We start from the raw sequence: 21,423 nt of genomic DNA on the forward strand, positions 1-21,423 counted from the left end.
TAGGGAGAGAGAGAGAGAGGGAGCGAGAGAGGGAGGGAGAGAGAGAGACAGAGGGGGAGAGCGAGAGGGAGAGAGAGAGAGACAGCGAGAGGGAGGGAGAGAGAGAGGGAGAGAGAGAGAGACAGAGAGAGGGAGATAGAGAGAGAGACAGAGAGGGAGAGAGAGAGAGGGAGGGAGAGAGACAGAGAGACAGAGAGAGGGAGATAGAGAGAAAGACAGAGAGGGAGAGAGAGAGGGAGGGGGAGAGAGAGAGACAGAGAGAGAGAGGGGGAGAGAGACTGCTCCACTCTGTGATTTTTCAGGCTGGATGTTCTCAGAGTCTCGTCATCTGACTCAACCTGGATTCTTCTCTGCCGTGTTAGCATGTTAGCTAAACAGCTTGTAAAGTTCTCTGCCGTGTTAGCATGCTAGCTAAACAGCTTGTAAAGTTCTCTGCCGTGTTAGCATGTTAGCATGCTAGCTAAACAGCTTGTAAAGTTCTCTGCCGTGTTAGCATGCTAGCTAAAGAGCTCGTAAAGTACAGCGAGCTGAGATACAGGCTACGTTCCACGGAGCCTCCGCTCTTATGTTGTGTGTAGGAATACAGCCACCAATCAGGCATGTCAAGCTCAGTGTCCAGAAGACTGTAGCAACAATGTTCCACCTCTACAAGGGAAGCAACACATGGAAGCAACGTCATCGTTGACGATGCACAGCGACAGTCCCAGTCCTCCCCGACAGAACACTGTCCTTTAAACAACACCTGGACAGTGTCAAAGGAAAGACCACCGCCCGGTCAGCACTGATACGGCGTTTAGCCGGAACCACGTGGGGAGCCTCCGTGTGGACGGTGTGGATCCAGTGAGGAGGGGAACGAGCTGCTTGGAGGGGGTCTGAGCGCCGCATGCAGCTCAGCATAGCTCCCCCTGCAGGCTGAGGCGTGAGCCAGCAGAGCACCGGGTTCTAGATCTGGTTGGTTCTGGATTTCTGCATTCCATTCCTTAAAGCTGTGCTTCACTTTATGCCTTTACCCTGTTTAGAATACTGAATAAATCCACCGAATGACTTAATCAGCTTTTTCCTTCATAAATTATGTCACATTTTGTCAGAGTCTGTATTTCAGTTCCAACAGCTTGATAGCAGCATATGAAAACTGGAGAACTGGAGAAGTCTAAAACCTGGTGATCATTAACTTTAATGTTATCGATTGTTACCCTCGCCGAAGCGGAGGCAAGGGTATTGCAATTGGGTGCGTTTGTCTGTCTGTTTGTTTGTTTGTCTGTCTGAGCGCATAACTCAAAAACTAGTAACCCAATCGACTTGTCCGTGGCTCGGTCCTCCCCGAGAATGACGTTGATCCGGATCTGGATCCAGATTCTAGAATTATTTTTACATCTGGAATTGTGCCTGCGCTGTAAACTGCCACTTTAAGAGGGAGGGACACGAATGGCATGATGGGAAAAAGAGTCCAGAAGGAGTCTTGTAGTACGTTCCGGAGCAGCAAGCTAGAGCAGGTTTGGCCCCTCTGATCCGGAAGCCCTGTTTACTGTCTCACAAGATCCAATAGTCTTTTGGAGGTGGGGTCTGCAATCTCTGATTGTCGTTTTCTAGTTATTATATTGATTTCTAGGTCCTTTTCTGCTTTCAGGAAAAATGAAGGACATTCCACAGTCCAATGTTTTCTCCTCTCAATAGCAGCTCAATTCTTCCCTCACTCCGAATACAGTTGTTAAACTTGTCTCTCAGAATGAAGAGAACTGGGCTGCTTCATGCCTTTTGTCTTCCTCGACTCGGTTTCTGCTGCTGCTCGTCTGCTGATAGTCGAGATGTGACTCGTGCAGCTCCTGAACATCTCATGACCTGCCCTGGAAGGCACAGCAGCAGATTAAAACGTTGAAATGGTACTTGGACTGCACTTGGGTAGCGCTTTCTACACCCACGCGGTGCCCAAAGTACTTATACATTCACCCATTCACACACTCATTCATACTCCAGGAGACTCTTTCCTCGCTGCATTGATGTGATGTGGATGAGAACACGTGTCCAGACAGACCAGAATGGTTTACCGGGTCCAGACAGACCAGAATGGTTTACCGGGTCCAGACAGACCAGAATGGTTTACCGGGTCCAGACAGACCACAATGGTTTACCGGGTCCAGACAGACCACAATGGTTTACCGGGTCCAGACAGACCAGAATGGTTTACTGGGTCCAGACAGACCAGAATGGTTTACCGGGTCCAGACAAACCACAATGGTTTACCAGGTCCAGACAGACCAGAATGGTTTACCGGGTCCAGACAGACCAGAATGGTTTACCGGGTCCAGACAAACCACAATGGTTTACCGGGTCCAGACAAACCACAATGGTTTACCGGGTCCAGACAGACCAGAATGGTTTACCGGGTCCAGTTTGTGCAGTGCTCTTACCAAAAGGCTGTTTCTTGTGTTTGTTCTAAATCAGGGACTGGAGTGTATTTGTTCTTTGCACAATGCAAAGAGCATAAACAGTAAAGATGTGAAACGCATGTATTCAGTGTCTTGTACTCACATACTCCCCTAACTACAGCAACGTGTAACTTTACTGTAGTTTTCAAATGGCTGTACAAGTAGTACTGTCTTCAGCATTTTCAGGTCGCGTCACCGAGATCTGACATTTTTCTTTTGCGTTGGAAAACACCGAGAATAAAGTGTCATAATGAAAATGTGATGAAGCCTTATGCCTCTCTTGGTCATAAACATTTAGAGAACTGCTGTGAAAATGTTAATAGTGATGTGAGAAAAGCACCAAAGCGAAGTGTACTACCTGTACACTGTAAAAGGTACACACTGTGCTGACAGAGTAAAGTCCTGAAGTACCCTAAAACATGTCCTTAAATTATACTAAAGTTAGTTTACATGAGGTAAGGCCCAATGGATGGATGGTGGATGGATGGATGGATGGATGGATGATGGATGGATGGTGGATGGTGGGTGGATGGATGGATGGATGGGTGGCTGGTGGTTGGATGGATGGTGGATGGATGGTGGATGGATGGATGGTGGATGGATGGATGGATGGATGATGGATGGTGGGTGGATGGATGGATGATGGATGGATGGTGGATGGATGGATGGTGGATGGATGGATGGATGATGGATGGTGGGTGGATGGATGGATGATGGATGGATGGATGGATGATGGATGGATGGTGGATGGTGGGTGGATGGGTGGCTGGTGGTTGGATGGATGGTGGATGGATGGTGGGTGGATGGATGGTGGATGGATGGATGATGGATGGTGGGTGGATGGTGGATGGATGGATGGATGGGTGGCTGGTGGTTGGATGGATGGTGGATGGTGGGTGGATGGATGGATGCTGGATGCTGGATGGTGGATGGATGGTGGGTGGATGGATGGTGGATGGATGATGGATGGATGGTGGATGGATGGATGCTGGATGGTTATACCAGAAATGCAGGTTTCCTGTTTCTCTCAGGAAGAAGGTGTCAGCAAGAAGACAATGAGAGGATGTCAAAACAGAATCTACTCATAAGAGGTCTCTCTCTCTCTCTCTCTCTCTCTCTCTCTCTCTCTGTGTCTCTCTCTGTGTCTGTCTCTCTCTCTCTCTCTCTCTCTCTCTCTCTGTCTCTGTCTCTCTCTGTCTTTCTCTCGCTCTCTCTTTCTCTCTCTCTCTCTCTCTCTGTCTCTCTCTCTCTCCCTCTCTCCCACACACACACACACACATACATGCATTATTCCTGAGAATGAAACACACCCTGCGGACCAGCAGGCTGGATCCTGACCATGTGAGGTCTGACCCACTTCAAAAGCCCGTGAACATCACTATAGGAATGTGAGCACTTTAGTGCTAAAGTGTGTCTAATATTAAGAAATGTAATGTAAGAAATGGTTGGACTTGGGTTTGAGCTTCAGGTCCAATCAGGGTTCATGTTCATCATTAGTCAATGGACCTGCTGACCAACCAGAACACACTGTAAAAAACACACCCTGAACAAATACACCGAGGATGAACTAAAGTACGTCTTTGGTTGGAAAGTGCGTCGAGCATAGCATGAAGTCCTTGCTTTTTCTCAGGATGAGCATAAGTCCTACATGTTGGTGCCAAAGCGTCTCCACAATGTAAATACAAAATGCCCGTTAAACCATCGTGCTCTCCATATTCATCATATGTGTTTCCAAGAAAGATTGTGCGCTGAGCCTCCGTCACAACTTCAGAGAATGGTAAATGGACTGCACTCATATAGCGCTTTCACGGTGCTCAAAGCACCTTACATTAAGCCTAACATTCACCCATTCACACGAACATTCACTCTCCCGAGGGCGTATGCTGCCATGCAAGGCAGAACTAAACTGTAAATCAGTCCCTGACCGCTATCCAATGCCAAGGATTCAAGCCATGTTGGATGCATTGGGTGGAAGCTCGTGGTTCTCTGTCTCGGGAAACGTTTAGCAGCAGGGCTTCCTGATTGAAGAGAGCCCCTCCTGGACAGACTCCATCATGCCATGGGGGCTGTACCAATAGGTAAAGCAGCAGCTTTGAGGAACACATGAAACCTGTTTGCATCTCCTCCAGTGCTATCATGAACATGGTGTTAACTTCAGATGTGTAAGTTTAAATCTAGTATAAAGTTCTATGTCGAGTTTTTGTGGTGGCACAAACAAACACAAACCTCCGCTAAGCATCTTGTTCCCCTCCTAACTGGATTCACACCGCCCACATGGTGATCTATATCCTCATCAAAAGGTTCTGGATTGTTCTTGGCATTTTACTGATGGCTGAGATTGGCAGCCTCGCCCCTGTCATCTTCCCAAGTATGGAGTGAATGAATAATGCACATACCATGTAAAGCGTCTTTGAGTACCCAGAAAAGCTATATAAAAAAGCTATATAAAATCAATGCAGTATTATTATTATTAGAGTCGCGATGACTATCTCCATTTCTGCCCCCCTGAAAGGTGAATGTTAGTCCTATAGGAGGGGGTAATCAGGTTGTTGTTTGAGCTCCCTCTAGTGTTGTGGCTGTGGGTGTCACTAAATCTGTGGAGGTGTTTATTCAGGTATGCAGGGATTGAGGGGACTGAGGGCAGAGCTGCATTGACTATTTTAAATGCCAATCCCATTTTGAGTTGTTTAACCCTGTCTCCAGGTTTGGAGCCTGGTTTTCAGGGACATTTTGATGTTGGAATACCAGGAGGTGCTAGCATAGTCAAAGAGGGGCTGAACGAGGGCTCCAGCAAGCGTCCGGAGAGCACTTTTGTTGACAAAAGCAGACATTCTGCCCAAAAATCTTGTTCTCTGATTGACTTTTTTGATCACCTTAGTTGCCATACTATCGCCAGACAGGTATTTGTCAAGAACACAGCCCAAATAGGTAATCTCTTCTTTGCTGGAGATGACTGTATTATCGACTGTGACCTTGAAATCATCAACATTTATCTCACTTAGAGAGTGTCTTGACCCAAAAAGAATAGATTCTGTTTTTCCAAGATGTAGTGACAGTTTGTTATCGGTAAGCCAAGTACGGATTCTGGTGACCTCAGAGCTGAGAGCTTCCTCAACCTGCACTTTGTCCTCTCCCGAAATCAGTAGTGCTGAGTCATCGGCAAACAGGAACAATTTGCAGTTACAGGCAGCATTCATGTCGTTAATGTATAGGAGGAACAGTAACGGCCCTAGAATGCTGCCTTGAGGAACTCCACAGCTCACCGGGAGGGACGAGGACAAGGTTCCGTTTATGTCCACCATTTGTTCTCGTCCCTCAAAGTACGATTTCATCGTACTTTCATAGGATTGAATGGTTAACGGTGTCAAAGGCCTTCTGGAGGTCCAGCATGACCATGCCGCAGTATTTGCCCGAGTCTACTTCACGCTCGACGTAGTCGGTCAGATATATGAGGCATGTGTCAGTGGAGTGGGATGTTCTGAAGCCCGATTGGAATTCAAAGAGCAGGCTATGCTCGGCGAGGTAGCGGTTGATTTGCTCCTGGATTATTCTCTCCATGACCTTTGAGATGGAGCAAAGGATGGAAACAGGGCGGAAACAGGTCCTTCTGTCCGTGGTGCTGCAGAACCTGGACCTGTGGCCCTCAACACTGATGTCCATATCGCTAGCATTAGCATTTCTAGCTTTATATAGCAGCTCTTTAGTCTCTCGCTCTCTCTCTCTCTCAACCCAGCCGGTCAGACAGATGGCCGTCCACCATGAGCCTAGGTTCTGTCCAAGGTCTCTGCCTGTTAAAGGGAAGTTTTTCCTTGCCTCTGTCTCCAAAGTTCTTGCTCTTGTGGGTTAAGTTGGGTTCTAATCCTGTAAAGTGCCTTGAGATGACTTCCTGTTATGATCTGGCGCTATATCAGTGGTTCTCAAATGGTGGGGGGGGGCGCCTGTGACCCCGGAGAAAATGTTTTTTTGCATTACGAGATTAACGTGTAATTGCACATCCACTCCAGTAGTTGGCAGTGGCGCCCTGATTGTCAGAGTGCGCGCAGGGAGTATAAGCAGAAGAAGAGCGGTTGTAAACAATCTACGGTGGGAGAAGAAGAAGAAAGACCTGGCTTCCTCATTTTCTGTTGCAGACTAAAAAAAATGGTAATAAAGTTATTCTTTGTTGTAAGTTGATCGATATTTCTTTCTCTTTCATATTTCTTTGTATGTTAATAAGGATACAAGAGTTTGTTTTTTTGGGGGGGGGGCGCAAAATGTTTTTTTCTTCCTAGGGGGGGCGCGACAGAAAATAATTGAGAAACACTGCGCTATATAAATAAAACTGAATTGAATTATGACTGTGATTTTTGGTGAGCGAATTAAATGCATATTTTACAAGATATAATATATTTATATTTTAAAAAGCATCCATTATAAGTAAATGGGGAAATCCAATTTTTTTTGTATCCAGATGGGTATCCGGATCGCTCTCAAAATTTTATGAAATCCAAGCTAGTCCAAGACCCATCGTCAGATTGTTTTCATCAAGATCCATCCAGCAGTTTTTCCGTGATCCTGCTAACAGACAGATAAACAGCCTCAAAAACAGAACCTGCTTGGCGGAGGTAACAATACCCCGCCACAAAAATCAATGCCATGGAGCACAGATGGAAGGTGGAATTGGCCAGCTATAATTGACCATATGATATTGTCCAGGTAAAATAGTCTATCTTGTATTCTGTTGGACAGAATTGTGAGCAATTGTAATGCTGACACAAGTCAAGAGAAAATAAGTGCATCAATGGAGAATGGAATGGTGGGGAGGAGAGATCCTGGCCAGTGCCTTAGCCAGAGTCTTAGAACTTCAAGTCCTGTAAAAGGCTGCAGGACTAGCCTCCTCTGAGTCCACGGAACAAAAGAAACGTAAGGAGTTCTGTCAGCGAGGTCTCGAGCTCACACAACACAGAAACACCCACATCCTATCAGAGAGTTGGGACTCTTCAACGTGCCCTGTTGTCCATGCCACACACCCCGGTCACAAGGATGGTACAATGATGGTCCACAAGCACCACCCCGAAGCTGTCTCAACTCTCATCCATTCTACCGATTATTTAAACAGTTATACACAATCCCATGCAGGTTTACAGAGCTAACCAAAGTGTGCATTTGGTCCCAAACAACTAAATAAATATATATATATATGACTAACATAATGTGAGAGATTGTTTTGCGGAGGTGCTATGTTGTAAGTACTTAATTACACTTTGTCTGTGATAAATACTTATTCATTAGACTGAGCCAACCTTTGCCTTTTCCAAACAGTCATCCTGATCTCTTGTCCAGCTGTTAAGTGCACTAGGGTTAGGGTGTGGTCTCGGTAGTTGCAACACCAACACTGGACACTGAGTGTTGGTGTTGCAACTAGTACTTACAGCATGAAAGTGATTCACAATGAAACTGACTACCTCTAACTAACGGCACAAGAGCTTCAGCTGCAGATTAGACTTTTAATATCTTTAGAATCTGATTAACCAACAAAATTCTTCCTTCCTCTCAATCCGCTTGCAGAAACACTGATTGGCCAACGGAATGACCTGTGTGTGGTCCTGTCCACTCTATCTACCTATCATCCCTAGAGACAGACACACATATAGTGTTCTGTAACTCATCCCTGTCCAGCAAGGTGCCTGCTAACACCCACTCTCTGTCTGCCATCCTAATCCTAGCATAAGAGTGGAGCCTGTTAGAACACACTTGCATGTGCATCGTGACTCCATACTCTCCGCTCCTCTATCCCAATGGCGAGGTATAATTTTAAGAGACAATATATACGTTCATTTTCATGAATCAAGTCTTTATGTAGCAAAAGGTCTTCTAAAAGGTTACTAATTAATGTTAGTCACTTCATGGAATTACATAACCAAAACAGCTTTGAGAATTATTTCAGAAAATGTAAATATTTGACACATATTTTGTAACATAGTATCTAATTCGACTTTGGGATTTTATACATGATACAATATGCAATAAATTGTCATTAGAAATAAAGTCTCATAATATCTCGCATTATTATAGTTTGATTCATGAATAGAAATGCTCATTAAACTTGTTAAAGTTGTGAAACTATCGGCAATGTGCTCATACAGTGTTTGAAAGTCTGCAGAACACAGACAACAGGAAGTGTTCAGCATCGACACACTGTCATTGGATCTGATGGGAGAACCTCGTCTTCAGTGAAGCCTCTGACGTCCCCACCTAGAGCACAGGATTAGCCTGGCCATGAAGGTCTTTCATTCAGCACTGTGCTATGCAGTTGGATTCACATAAATAGAGACTTTTTGGTTAGATATAAGATAACTTAGATGCCATTTCTAATATTGGAACAGTGTATCCAGCTTGGCCTTTACCTCAGGGGTGTATTCATTTGTTTGACCTTATTCTTTGTCAGTGGTGACAAAGGAGACACCATACCGACCGGGGGGGGGGAGGGGGGGGAGACAACAATTTAGTTTTTATATATATGCCAAGAAAGGGTTTTTTCTGACAAAAGAAGATATATACCGTATTTTCCGGATTATAAGTCGCGGTTTTTTTCATAGTTTGGTCGGGGGTGCGACTTATAAATCGGAGCGACTTATATATGCTTTTTTTACAAAATCTGTGAGCGCAGAGACAGTAGCCTACACATTTCTATAACAGGTGTTACAGGGAACTCTGTGACCCGTCAGAATCTGTCGCGGTTTCTGGAGGTTCAGAGTTATCTGTCACACCTGTTATCTAAAAACACCAATTAGAAGGGCTGATTGAAAATGGCGCCGAAAAGAAAGTCATATTCCGCGGCTTACAAGCTTCAGATAGTGAAATATGGAGCCGAAAACGGCAATCGAGCAGCAGAAAGAAAGTTTGGAGTGAGCGAAAAACTTGTAAGGGACTGGCGAAAAGCGGAGGTTACGCTTACTGAAATGAAGAAAACAAAGAAAGCTAATCGCGGGCGACAAGCTAGGTGGCCGCAGTTGGAGGAACGAGTTCACGTATGGGTGCTTGAACAACGTGCTGCTGGGAGAGGTTTGTCAACGGTGCAGTTGCGTCTCCACGCCCAGGTGGTTGCCAAGGAGGTGAATATAAACGGCTTTGCGGGAGGACCTTCTTGGTGTTACCGCTTCATGCAGCGCAAACGCCTCTCTATCAGAGCAAGGACGACACTGTCCCAAAAACTGCCAGCGGACTTCCAAGCCAAGGTTGACAGTTTCCGCGCGTTCATTGAAAAGCATGTAAGTGATCACAACGTGACACCGGATCATATTATTAACATGGACGAGGTCCCCCTCACTTTTGACATCCCCATGGGCCGAAGTGTTGCAGAGAAAGGGCAAAAAAGTGTGAATATCGTTACAACTGGTCATGAGAGATCACACTTCACAGTGGTGCTGGCATGTTGTGGAGACGGATCAAAACTGCCACCGATGGTCATTTTCAAACGAAAAACCATGCCAAAAATCCAATCCTCCTCAGTTGAAGTCGCCGTGAACGCGAAAGGGTGGATTGATCAAGAAATGATGAACTTGTGGCTCACAAAGTTCTACAATAAGCGACCGGATGGCTTCTTTAGAGCACGCAAAGCTCTGCTTGTGATGGATAGCATGAGAGCGCACATCACACCACAGTTAAAAAATAAATTAAAAGTTCTCAACTCCATACCTGCCATCATCCCTGGAGGCTTAACCAAAATACTCCAGCCACTTGATATCTCCGTGAATAGGAGCTTTAAGTCAGTTTTGCGTAACCTGTGGGAGCAGTGGATGACGGATGGAGAGCACAGCTTCACGGCAACCGGGAGAATGCGCCATGCAACTTTCCTGGAAGTCATTGAATGGATCGACAAAGCATGGGCTTCAGTGACAACCGCAACCATCCTGTCGGGATTCAGAAAGGCTGGAATAATTGGAACTGCAACTGACGACGAGTCTGATGTAAGCGACGTAGAAGAGGAAGCGGCGTCTTGTCTACCTGCCGAGTTGGGGGAGTTGTTCAAAAGTGACACCGAGGATGAAGATTTCCTTGGATTTCGTGATTCGGAGTAAAACCTGATATTTTGGTAAACGTGTTAGCATGTTCTTTGTGCTATATGTTGTTTGGTGTTGGATTTTATCAAATAAATTTTCCCCAAAAATGCGACTTATCCTCCAGTGCGACCTATATATGTTTTTTTCTTCTTAATTATGCATTTGGCTGGTGCGACGTATAATCCAAAAAATACGGTATATATATATTATCCCCAAAATCAGAGAGACACCATGCAAACAGGCAGGAGTACATTGGGACACCCCTTTCACTTTAAAAACAAACAAGATATTCACCACTTACACATCACGGATCCCATGCTGCTGCCGGCGGTGCTAAAATAATCCACAGAGACAGGAGAGTCCACGCCATCCACAACAACATACGCTCATTCCAATCCTCAGGGCTGCTCTGTCACCCGCAACACGCCTTTGTGTGTGAGAGAGCAAGTTAGGAGCAGGATAAGAGGGATGTGTGTGTGTGTCGGTGGGGGGGGGGGGGGGCATGCTTCAGAGTAAGGGCAGTTGTCGGATGTGTGTCAGCAGGGCTGCTCCCGGGAACCATGGCTGGTGTTTGATGTTTACACCATTTACACTTTAGGATGTTTATAATGTTCCTGCATTTTAGTTGTACAGAGTCTGGATAATATAATGGACAATAGAAGTATTGTCTTTTTATATCGTCTTTTTGAGCAGCTGTGATGCTGAACTTTCCCCAATGAGGGATCAATAAGGTTTATCTCATCTTATCGTAATTGATGTGCAGAAAGTTCCCACCAGTCATACAGCAAAGGGAACAGCTGCTGTCTGGCACTGTGAGCTGCAAGCTCGTTTCAGGATGACCTCAAGCTCGAAGGCCCTAGAAATGGGGAGAACTCCCCGATGGTCCTCAGCTGCCTGAATCAATACGAACCATTTGCAGTAGTGCTACCCTCTGAAAGATTGTGTTTTCACAGGCCGTCGTTACAGGCAGGATTAAAACAAAAACTGCAGCAACACATTATTATAGATTATAGATAGATATAGTGAGGGTAGATAAAGGATGGGAGTCAGGGGTTTTCCTGCAGTCATTGATCTTCTACTGCTTTGTGGGTCACGGGTTGCTGGAGCCTATCCCAGCTTGTGCGGGTGAGAGGCGGGGTACACCCCGAATGCTCTGCCAGACAGCAGAGAGACAGACAGACAGACATTCACGCACACAGTGGACAATTTGGGGTAGCCAATTGACCTAAACGGCATGCTTTTGGAGGTGGGAAGAACCCAGAGAACCCGGAGAAAACCCACATGGGAACCGAGAGAACAGACAAACTCCGCACAGATAGGATTGGAACCCGGTGCCTTTGTGCTGTGAGGCGACAGCGCTACCCACTCCGCCGTCATGCCACCATGTGCTTTTGAACATTGGTTACTTTGGAACTGGATATTGAGGAAATGTGTCATTGATGAAATTTTGTTTTTCTTGAGTAACTGAATAATAATGATATTGATTACAGAATCAATTACGAGGGTCAAACGATCAATGGGGTCTTTTGCTTGTAGGTGCAGTGACGTCAAGAGTTTGTTACCTTGGCTCAGTTGTTCCCGGGAGCTCGGAGATGGTGCCATATCCTGTACCGACGGTAAAGAAAGTCTGCATTCGGGTCAATCCAACATTTGTGCAAACTAAGTCAGCCACATTGACTTGATCTGCTCAGGACTGACCCTCTAAGAAAATTTAAATATTGAGGGAATTAGGTCAGCGTATAAAGCCTTCTCATGCCGACAGGATCAATTCCATTGTTCGTTTGTTTTGTGTGAAAAGCTGGTCTATTGGCGGCAGTCCAGCAGAACACAAGACACAAATGCTTTCCAAAGGATATGGTGATCGACTCTACCTCCGTCACCCCTATGCAATGCAGGAAGAGGAAGCAGAGTGAATGCAGCTCTGACGGCATAATAACAAAGGTTGGGGGTAGGTAGGTGGGCCTTCTAGGTATTACCATAAACCCAGAGCAGCTAATGTAGGTAAGCGTTTGACAAAAGTAGAGTTGCTGTTGAGAAAATCATATTTCTTAATGTCTCAAACTGTGATTCCAACAATTCCTCGTCAGCTCTTAGAGCCCATATGATCTAAGGTAAAATCCCAAATAGAATATATCCTGCTGATCTTTTACCTAGCAGATAAACATTTAACAACATTGCAGATAAGCAAAACATTTTTGAGACTTTTTATTACTATACCACTGAAAGCCAAGTAGTCGCCTCGGATTCAGGCTAGCTAAGACCTGGCGGCTGGAGTTTTATATGAGAATTTGGATGGCTGAATTAGATTTTGATTAGGTGCAATAAATCATATTGGAGCTTTACTCAAAATATTTAAAAAGACTATTACATTAAAAACATCCAATTATTTCAACCATTTTGGAAATATCTTTCAAATATGAAACAAGCTGATCAATCAGAGATCGCAGACCCTCGCCTCCAAGTGCCCTATCTCGCAATGTTAAAGAATCCTTAAAATAATTCTAGAATCTGGATCCAGATCCAGATCAACGCCATTCTCGGGGAGGACCGAGCCACGGACAGAACCTTGCTTGTGTAAAAATTTCAAGTCGATTGAGTTACTAGTTTTTGAGTTATGCGCGGGGACAGACAAACAAACAGACAGACAGACAAACGCACCCAATTGCAATACCTTCGTCTCCCCTTCGGCGAGGGTATTGATAGCTGCCCAATTAACAGTCAAGCAAGATCAGAATCAGAATCAGAATCAGAAGGTGTTTATTGCCATTGTCAGTGAGGGTTCACAGAATAGGAATGTTTCTCGTGAAGTTGTGCTACATGTAACAGTAATGGCAAAATACAAAATACATACAAGTACAGACACATCACAAAACAGCAGCATCAGGACTGGACCAAAATAGGTTGGATAAATTTTGGACTGGACTTTCACAGACTGGTTTAATCCTGGAGACATGGAACGTGGGGTGTGTCCTCATGGACTGAGGCATAGCCAGCTGAGGCAAAAGCAGATGGCTGTTGGGTTGAACTGAGGTGCCAGTTTCCTTGATTCAACTCTAAGGGGAAGGTCTTTCATGAACACCCAGACATGTGTGCAGGGAGGGGGGGTGGCGGCCGGTGATGGTTGGTAGGAGATTGAAGCTGGTCTCCTCCCAGGTGCATCTGCACCCTTGGATGAAAGTCTGGACCAAGGGGACACTGGCGTCACCTGGACAATATGTACTCTAGATTCCAGTTGTCTGTCCAGATGAGGAATGGTTGTTCCACCCCCTCCAACCAGTGCCTCAATTCCTCGAGGGCCATCTTCACTGCCAACAATTCCCAATTCCCAACATCATAATTGCTTTCGGCTGGTGACAGTTTGCAGGAGAAGAAGGGTAAGTAAGGCAGAAAGGCATAATGAAGTACCTGTAGTGACCGTTGGGAGTGTTACAAGCCATCTTCCAAATACAATCTGGCCATCCTTTTCTCCAGCAGTGGGAGAAAAGGATGATCGAATGATCCCTGCTGCTATGAGTCTTGGATGTATTATTCCATGGCTGTGTTTTCAGGGGCGGACAAGGAATAGCTCCCTCCCCACGAGGCTGTGGATAACCTAATATAAGTGGATGCCGTGGAGCATGGATGAGGTGTCTCAGAGTGGTTACCATTCACCCATTCACACACTCACTCACTCTCCAGTGGGCGCCTGCTGCCATGCAAGGCGCTGCCAGACCCACTGGGAGACATTTGGGGTTCAGTGTCTTGCCCAAGGACACTTCGACATGTGGACAGTCAGAGCTGGGATTCGAACCTCCGACCCACTGACGCTACCAACTGAGCCACAGCCACCCCTATACATCTCTGTCCCCCATGCATTTAGCAATGCACAACATGCTAAAAACAGACCAAACTGTCTTATAAACACTTTCACTGTCCAAGGACAGGAAATTCCCTGCGCAGTCAAAGACATGTTGTCCTGCAGTCTACTCTCGGCGTTGTACGGAACAAGAAAACACAGAAACATTCAGCATCTTCCCTTCATACAGACTGGCCTTTCTGATGGGAAAATCTGAAGGTCAATCATACCATGCCTACAACACACCCTCCTTTGATAAAGCACTAATTCAGTGGGGCCAGGGCGTTCACTTCAAGGGTGCTTTAAATTGAACAAGAATATGATTGTCTGGGCAGAACATTTTTATGTGCCGGCCTCGGCCGACAGCTCGTCTCACTGCCATGTGAGTAGCCGTTCGTATCCATGAGCACCATCTGCTTTCATGAATTATGTACAAGAGGAAGGCAGACATTGCAGCAAACGGCAAATCCTGGTGCTAGTGTGATGTCATCAGCCACCAAGAGGGGGTCTCGTGCTGTAACATGGACAGCAGGTGGCGATGGTGTTAGTGTGTAGGTGTGAATGTGTGTAGGGGGGAGGGGTAAAGTGATGACATCATGACTTAACACTGAAGGATGATTTTTGTAAGGCACATTGTTTTAGAGAAAACGTTTTGAAATAAAATCAAGTATAATCACAGGATTTAAAACTATTTCAACGTAGGCACATGAGTGCCAAATATGATGTGTAAAATACAGAAATGTGGTGAGTGAAGATTTCACATACATGAAGCCAGATGAGGCGACTCTGTTCCAATCATTTACTAAAATGTGACAGATATTGAGTTTCCGGAGGGGTACAGAAATACACCTTGATCTTTGATGATCAGATTTGAGTTGAATGTCTGTTATAAGTCTTTTATAGGTCTGTTATATGTCTGTTAGAGGTCTGTTAGAGGTCTGTTACATATCTGTTATAGGACTGTTATAGATCTGTTATCGGTCTGTTATATCTTGTTATGGGTCTGTTATATATCTGTTATAGGTCTGTTATAGGTCTGTTATAGGTCTGTTATATGTCTGTTATATGTCTGATATAGGTCTGTTATATGTCTGTTATATGTCTTTTATGTCTGATATAGGTCTGTTATATGTCTGTTATAGGTATGTTATATGTCTGTTGTGGGCCTGTTATATGTCTGTTATATGTCTGTTACATGTCTGTTATATCTATTATAGGTACCGGTATGTTATATGTCTGTTATATGTCTGTTATAGGTATGTTATAGGTATGTTATATGTCTGTTATATATGTTATAGGTCTGTTATATGTCTGTTATATCTATTATAGGTATATTATAGGTCTGTTATATATCTGTTATAGGTCTGTTATAGGTCTGTTATATGTCTGTTATAGGTCTGTTATATCTGTTATAGGTCTGTTATATATCTGTTATAGGTCTGTTATAGGTCTGTTATATGTCTGTTATATGTCTGATATAGGTCTGTTATATGTCTGTTATATGTCTGTTATGTCTGATATAGGTCTGTTATATGTCTGTTATAGGTCTGTTATAGGTATGTTATATGTCTGTTATAGTCCTGTTATATGTCTGTTATATGTCTGTTACATGTCTGTTATATCTATTATAGGTACCGGTATGTTATATGTCTGTTATATGTCTGTTATAGGTATGTTATATGTCTGTTATATGTCTGTTATATCTGTTATTGGTCTGTTATATCTATTATAGGTACGTTATAGGTCTGTTATAGGTCTGTTATATGTCTGTTATAGGTCTGTTATATGTCTGTTATATCTATTATAGGTATGTTATATGTCTGTTGTAGGTCTGTTATATATCTGTTGTAGGTCTGTTATATATCTGTTATAGGTCTGTTATATGTCTGTTATATCTATTAAAGGTCCGTTATAGGTCTGTTATATATCTGTTATATAACTGTTATAGGTCTGTTATATCTATTATAGGTATGTTATATGTCTGTTATATGTCTGTTATATGTCTGATATAGGTCTGTTATATATCTGTTATAGGTCTGTCATAGGTCTGTTATATGTCAGTTATAGGTATGTTATATGTCTGTTATATGTCTTTTATAGGTCTGTTATATGTCTGTTATATCTATTATAGGTCTGTTATATGTTTGTTATATGTCTGATATAGGTCTGTTATATGTCTGTTATATGTCTGTTATAGGTCAGTTATAGGTATGTTATATGTCTGTTATATATCTGTTATAGGTCTGTTATATGTCTGTTACATGTCTGTTATATATATTATAGGTACCGGTATGTTATATGTCTGTTATTGGTCTGTTATATGTCTGTTATATGTCTGTTACATGTCTGTTATATCTATTGTAGGTACCGGTCTGTTATATGTCTGTTATATGTCTGTTATAGGTCTGTTATATGTCTGTTATATCTATTATAGGTACCGGTCTGTTATAGGTCTGTTATAGGTCTGTTATATGTCTGTTATATGTCTGTTATATGTCTGTTATAGGTCTGTTATATGTCTGTTACATGTCTGTTATATCTATTGTAGGTACCGGTCTGTTATATGTCTGTTATATGTCTGTTATAGGTCTGTTACATGTCTGTTATATCTATTATAGGTACCGGTCTGTTATAGGTCTGTTATAGGTCTGTTATATGTCTGTTATATGTCTGTTATATCTGTTATAGGTCTGTTATATGTCTGTTATATCTATTATAGGTATGTTATATATCTGTTATAGGTCTGTTATATGTCTGTTATATCTATTATAGGTATGTTATATGTCTGTTATAGGTCTGTTATGTCTGTTATATGTCTGTTATATGTCTGTTATAGGTCTGTTATGTCTGTTATAGGTATGTTATATATCTGTTATAGGTCTGTTATATGTCTGTTATAGGTCTGTTATAGGTCTGTTATATGTATGATATAGGTCTGTTATATGTCTGTTATATGTCTGATATATGTCTGTTATTGGTCTGTTATAGGTATGTTATATCTGTTATAGGTCTGTTATATCTATTATATGTCTGTTATAGATCTGTTATATATCTGTTATAGGTCTGTTATATGTCTGTTATATCTATTAAAGGTATGTTATAGGTCTGTTATAGGTCTGTTACATCTGTTATAGGTCTGTTATATATCTGTTATAGGTCTGTTATAGGTCTGTTATAGGTCTGTTATATCTGTTATAGGTCTGTTATATATCTGTTATAAATATGTTATAGGTTTGTTATAGGTTTGTTATATGTCTGTTATATGTCTGATATAGGTCTCTTATATGTCTGTTATGACTGATATAGGTCTGTTATAGGTCTGTTATATGTCTGTTATAGGTCTGTTATAGTTATGTTATATGTCTGTTATATGTCTGTTATAGGTATGTTATATGTCTGTTATAGGCCTGTTATATGTCTGTCATATGTCTGTTACATGTCTGTTATATCTATTATAGGTACCGGTATGTTATATGTCCGTTATATGTCTGTTATATGACTGTTATATGTCTGTTATATCTGTTATAGGTCTGTTATAAGTCTGTTATATGTCTGTTATATCTATTATAGGTATGTTATAGGTCTGTTATATGTCTGTTAAATCTATTATAGGTCTGTTATATGTCTGTTATATATCTGTTATATATCTGTTATAGGTCTGTTTTTGGTCTGTTATATCTGTTGTAGGTCTGTTATATGACTGTTATATTTGTTATATGTCTCTTATAGGTCTGTCATATGTCTGTTATACATCTGTTATAACTATTGTAGGTCTGTTATAAGTCTGTTATATCTGTTAAAGGTCTGTTATATGACTGTTATATTTGTTAAATGCTTGTTATATCTGTTATAGGTCTGTTATAGGTCTGTTATAGGTCTGTTATATTTGTTATATGTCTGTTAAATCTGTTCTAGGTTTGTTATAGGTCTGTTATATGTCTGTTATATCTGTTATAGGTCTGTTATATGTCTGTTAAATCTATTATAGGTATGTTATATGTCTGTTATATGCCTGTTAAATGCTTGTTATATTTGTTATATGTCTGTTAAATCTGTTCTAGGTTTGTTATATGTCTGTTATATGCCTGTTAAATGCTTGTTATATTTGTTATATGTCTGTTAAATCTGTTCTAGGTTTGTTATAGGTCTGTTATATGTCTGTTATATCTGTTATAGGTCTGTTATATGTCTGTTAAATCTATTATAGGTATGTTATAGGTCTGTTATATGTCTGTTAAATCTATTATAGGTATGTTATATGTCTGTTAAAGGTCTGTTATATCTGTTATATCTGTTAAAGGTCTGTTATATGTCTGTTATATGCCTGTTAAATGCTTGTTATATATGTTATAGGTCTGTTATATTTGTTATATGTCTGTTAAATCTGTTCAAGGTTTTTATAGGTCTGTTATAGGTCTGTTATATTTGTTATATGTCTGTTAAATCTGTTCTAGGTTTGTTCTAGGTCTGTTATATTTGTTATATGTCTGTTAAATCTGTTCTAGGTTTGTTATAGGTCTGTTATATTTGTTATATGTCTGTTAAATCTGTTCTAGGTTTGTTATAGGTCTGTTATATGTCTGTTATATCTGTTATAGGTCCGTTATATGTCTGTTAAATCTATTATAGGTATGTTATATGTCTGTTATAGGTCTGTTATAGGTCTGTTATATCTGTTATATGTCTGTTATATCTGTTATATGTCTGTTATATTTGTTATAGGTCTGTTATATGCTTGTTATATCTGTGATAGGTATGTTATATGTCTGTTATAGGTTTGTTATATGTTATATCTGTTCTATGTTGAACAATAAAGCTTCTTCTCTCTCCATCTAAATAGCAGTGATAAAATTACTGTTCTCATTGTCAGAAATAAGATCAACATTTAATAACAAGCTGAGCTCTATGATAACTGGACAAACAACAACATGAGTACCTAGGACATAGAAACCAAAAAGTACTCAAATACAACTATGTTATCATAAAAAACACAGGCAGCCACGTCAAAAAAAGGATCTAATAAATGCTGATCACAGACATCAGTGACGACAGTAATAATAACAGAACCACAAAGAATAAATCCTCCATCTCAAAATGAATCCTTTATGGAATGAGGCCCAAACACCGTTAACAGCACCTTGTGAGCCCCCAGCTTATCAGCTCAGGACACATCACACAGGAAAAGATTGGTTTCCATAGAAAACCTCAGCAGAAGTCATCCTTCACCTCCACCCAACCTTCACTGCAATGAGGGAGGAGGATGTGTGACGAGCTCCAGCGTGGCACGTTAGCCTACTTAGCATGTAGCCAGGCAAACAACCCGGATGCAGAACAGGAGACGAGCAGAAGAGAATGGGGAGGAGGCAAGTTAGTCAATGAGATGAAGAGGTGCTAAACTGTGGTGCAGGATGGGGATCGGAGTTCGATCAATCACAGGGAATCGTGCTCAGCAGAAACCATTCTGATAGAAACGTATCAATGCAAGCACGGCAAAGCACACTGGTCCAGCCCAGTAGACCCGCCTCCCCCGTCATGTGCTGATGTCATCGTGTCTCCTCAGCGGTCCTGATGAGAGGACAGAGATTCCCTCCCCCCTCCCCCTCCTCCATTTATTCTGTCTCCTTTTACATTTTCAACAAATTGGAGGATGTTCAGAAAAAATAAATGCCATCTTTTTAACAACACGCTTCATTTAACAGAGGGATCTCCAGGGGAAGAGGACGCTCCAGGAGAGCACAGAGGAAACGTTTCTTCAAACAGAAGGAGGAAATGAAGCCCGGCGGGACAACCTACCGACATGAGTGACGACACACCGGACCCTCCGGAGCAGCTCCTGGACCGACATCTCGTCCTCTCTCAGCCAGCACAGCATCTCAGGGTGTGTTCAGCCACTCTCCTCCCCCTCTCCCCCTCTCTCTCTCCGCTCCCCTGCCACGCCTCCTTGCCACCCTTCCTTCCACCACAATCCTTTTTTGTTCTTTTGTTCTGTAATCCAGTTTGTTCCCTTTCGATGCTTTCTCTTCTTTATCATCAGCTATTTATGTTTTAGTCCATTATTCTTTGATTTGTTTTCTTGAGACAACGCTCTCCTCTTTATCATAACAGCTCCTTTGAATCTGACCAATCAGAAAGCATGAGGGTGAAAACAATGATGCGAATCCCAGCCAGTGAGCAAAATAGCAAAGTAATCATGTCTGGGAGGCGAGGCACAGGTCAAACAAGTCAAGGGTTAAAATGGTGAGAAGCTCAGCCAGCCAATCAGAAAAGTGTATAGAAAATAAAATATCAGCCTGTCCTTAAAATCAGAACATCAGAGAAGAAACTCCAGAAGAAGTGAAGCTAAATCAGCCCCTCAGATGTTATTTAGTCATTTTCAACATGCTGGAAAACAAACCATGAAATAAGAAGTCTTCAAATAAAAAATCAATAATCCACGCAGCAACGCTTTGGAAAATGGATCCCCCAAAAAGTCAAGGAATGTGTAAAATAACAGATGAAAAGAAAGGATCAATGTTCTCTGAAGAGACCGCTGCTGCTGCTTTGATGATGCTTTGATGACGCTCCATCTGCCTCCGGGGCAGAAACAAAGCGAGGGGGGGGGGGACAGGTCCACAACAGAAGTCCTGGTGCCTCAATGTGGGCTGGACTGGAGCGGATGGAAATACATCAGCCCAAAGTTCCATTTCATCATTCGTAGATTTCTGAATTGCTATTGTTACTCCAGCTATTCTATATCCTCGCTCAGAGGAGGGAGGGTTCACACAATAACGCAACAGCCTCGTCATGGGGTTTATTCGGTGTTCACGGGGCAGCTGATCCAGCTCCACGTTTTCATCGGGAGCCTGAGCAGGCTTCCATAAACCTCCTGGGATCACCATGGCAACGACCTTTAGCGCAGCCCCCCCTGCTGGCCGCTAATGATCGGCTCTCCTCGGGGCTGTTCGACCACAAGAGAAGAAGAAGAGCCTTTAAAGACAAATAAAGACCAAGAGCAACGCTGCGTTATAAAGCAGGGCGCTGCACTGCGAGGGGAGGCGGGGCCATTCCGGCGTCGCAGCATCTGATTGGATGTCACGAAATGTCGTAGCCGGAAGTTGTTTCTCCGCCAGAGCGGGAAGCT

At 42.7% G+C, this 21,423-nt stretch overlaps 1 protein-coding gene across 1 annotated transcript in view; it reads right to left on the bottom strand.

Annotated features, from left to right (window-relative positions):
- mcf2l2 (MCF.2 cell line derived transforming sequence-like 2) overlaps window positions 1–20,175 on the bottom strand; it is a 94,771-nt gene extending 74,596 nt beyond the window's left edge. Inside the window, exon 1 of the mRNA XM_068743807.1 lies at window positions 20,097–20,175. Within this exon, the coding sequence (XP_068599908.1) occupies window positions 20,097–20,175 (79 nt within the window). The remainder of the gene's footprint in view (window positions 1–20,096) is intronic.
- Between the last annotated feature and the right edge of the window lie 1,248 nt (window positions 20,176–21,423).

Source organism: Brachionichthys hirsutus, chromosome 9 (assembly GCF_040956055.1).
Source record: "Brachionichthys hirsutus isolate HB-005 chromosome 9, CSIRO-AGI_Bhir_v1, whole genome shotgun sequence".
Taxonomy (NCBI): Eukaryota; Metazoa; Chordata; class Actinopteri; order Lophiiformes; family Brachionichthyidae; genus Brachionichthys; species Brachionichthys hirsutus.